Below are 2,054 nucleotides of genomic sequence, written 5' to 3' on the forward strand. Positions count from 1 at the left end.
AGATAGATAGATAGATAGATAGATGGATAGATAGATAGAAAGATAGATAAATAGATAGATAGATAGATAGATAGATAGGGGTCTATATGGTATTTCTAAACTGTAGTCTTGTATATTATATATTTTTGTCTAATCTTCATGATAGACTGTAGTATTATCTGTTATCTATATGTACTATACAATTGTCTATTGTTCAGATTTTAGACTTGTGTATAGTCTAGACTTTAGTATTTTCTATATTCCAGACTATTGTAATTAGTTTATGCTGTATTTAAAGTCCATAATCTGATTTAAAGTATACTTGGTAGTTTAGTTAAAGATAGAGCCAAAATTGTATTCTATGGTCTAGTCAAAAGTTTAGTCAATATATATTTGTCGATTATCGACTGAAGTTTTAAACGTTCTATATACTATAGATTCCTCGCTAGGCCCTAAGAAAATGGCCAAGTTGTATTGAGAATCACTTCCAAAAATGGCATTAAATTAAAGCTGTGCTAGTTCCTCCTTTCTTTTTGGACACTTATATACAACAACATTCGTACAAAAATTTGACTTGAAACAAAAAACAATATATCAATTTTAACTCATTAACACCATTTAAGTATAAAAACTAATCACATTATTTAAGTAAATTACCTACTAAATACAAGTTTTATTTTTTTTAAATATTCATATATTTTTTTACAATTTGATTACATTGAACACCTCTAAAGCCATTTTGGTATATCGTGGCTTCCGTTCAACGCGCAAGAAGGCATTGAAAATAACACATGCCTCCATACACATGGGTGCATTCATATTAACGGTTATTGCCCTCAAAACCGTATTCGATTCACATAATTTAGCCAAAACTCCCATACCGAACATGTATTCGTTGCACTCATGGTTGGGTCTATCGGCCGTTATACTTTTCTGTTTGCAATATGTTGTTGGCTTTGCGGCATATTTAGTACCAGGTGCTAAGGAATCATTGAAAGCTACTATTATGCCATTGCACATATATTTCGGTCTATTTGGTTTTGTATTGGCAATCGCTTCGGCTTTGATGGGCATAACTGAAAAGGCGATATTTTCAGTGTAAGTTAAACGAATAGAAAAATATTTTATAATGAGTTCTTTTTATTTGTTAATTTGTTTGTATTTCATTTTAGTGAAAACTATTCAAATTTACCCAGTTCTGGTGTTATGGTTAATCTGTGTGGTGTTTTATATATCGTGTTTGGTGGTTTAGTCGTTTATCTGGCTACAAATCCTGCTTACAAACGAAAACCTATACCCGAAGATACTGCTTTGCTAACAAATGGTGCTGAATAAAGTTTTTTTTATGTTTAAACAATTTTTAATTTAAGTTTAATTTTTTTTAATTTTTTTGTTTATTTTAGTTTTATAACAAATATTTTTATCACAAAGAAAAGCTCAAATTTTTTACTATATAAATTTATATATATTTTTTTATATATATAAAAATTTTGTTTTTATTGTTTATTTCTTAAAATTTACAAAATTTTTTTGTACTTCAAACGATATGCACAAATATCTTATTGGTGCTAAAAAAAAGAAATTTGTGCTAAAATCTTTTACTAAAATTCTTATTATTACTTACCAAATATTAAAGAAATTATTTGTCTATTTTATTTATGAGACATTTATCTGTACCATTGATTAGAACGAAAAAGAAAATGAATCAAATTATAACAAAAAATAATCGTATATATATATGTATATCCCCCCACTGATGTTTCAGAAAGTCACAATTTAATATAATAATGATGATGTATTAAATACTAATAAAATATATATTAACTATACAATATTTTATGTAAAAATAATGAAAAACAATATTCTATTGATGTAAATTATTATTATCTAAATAAAATTTAAAAAAATACACATTTACAAAGGATCATAAATCTCATATCGCTAACATTTTGTAGCTCTTAGTTCAAAAAATCTATAGACTAGACTATAGACTAGACTATAGACTAGACTATAGACTAGACTATAGACTAGACTATAGACTAGACTATAGACTAGACTATAGACTAGACTATAGA

The 2,054-nt window shown here is 26.7% G+C and overlaps 1 protein-coding gene across 1 annotated transcript; it reads left to right on the forward strand.

Moving 5' to 3' along the window:
* Positions 1–643: 643 nt before the first annotated feature.
* LOC124418444 (plasma membrane ascorbate-dependent reductase CYBRD1) lies at positions 644–1,826 on the forward strand (the record flags this gene model as incomplete). The annotated part of the gene is made up of 2 exons (XM_046952558.1): positions 644–1,077; positions 1,152–1,826. Coding segments are annotated over 2 exons (597 nt in total), but the record flags the coding sequence as incomplete, so codon positions are not given.
* Between the last annotated feature and the right edge of the window lie 228 nt (positions 1,827–2,054).

This window comes from Lucilia cuprina, chromosome 5 (assembly GCF_022045245.1).
Source record: "Lucilia cuprina isolate Lc7/37 chromosome 5, ASM2204524v1, whole genome shotgun sequence".
Classification (NCBI taxonomy): Eukaryota; Metazoa; Arthropoda; class Insecta; order Diptera; family Calliphoridae; genus Lucilia; species Lucilia cuprina.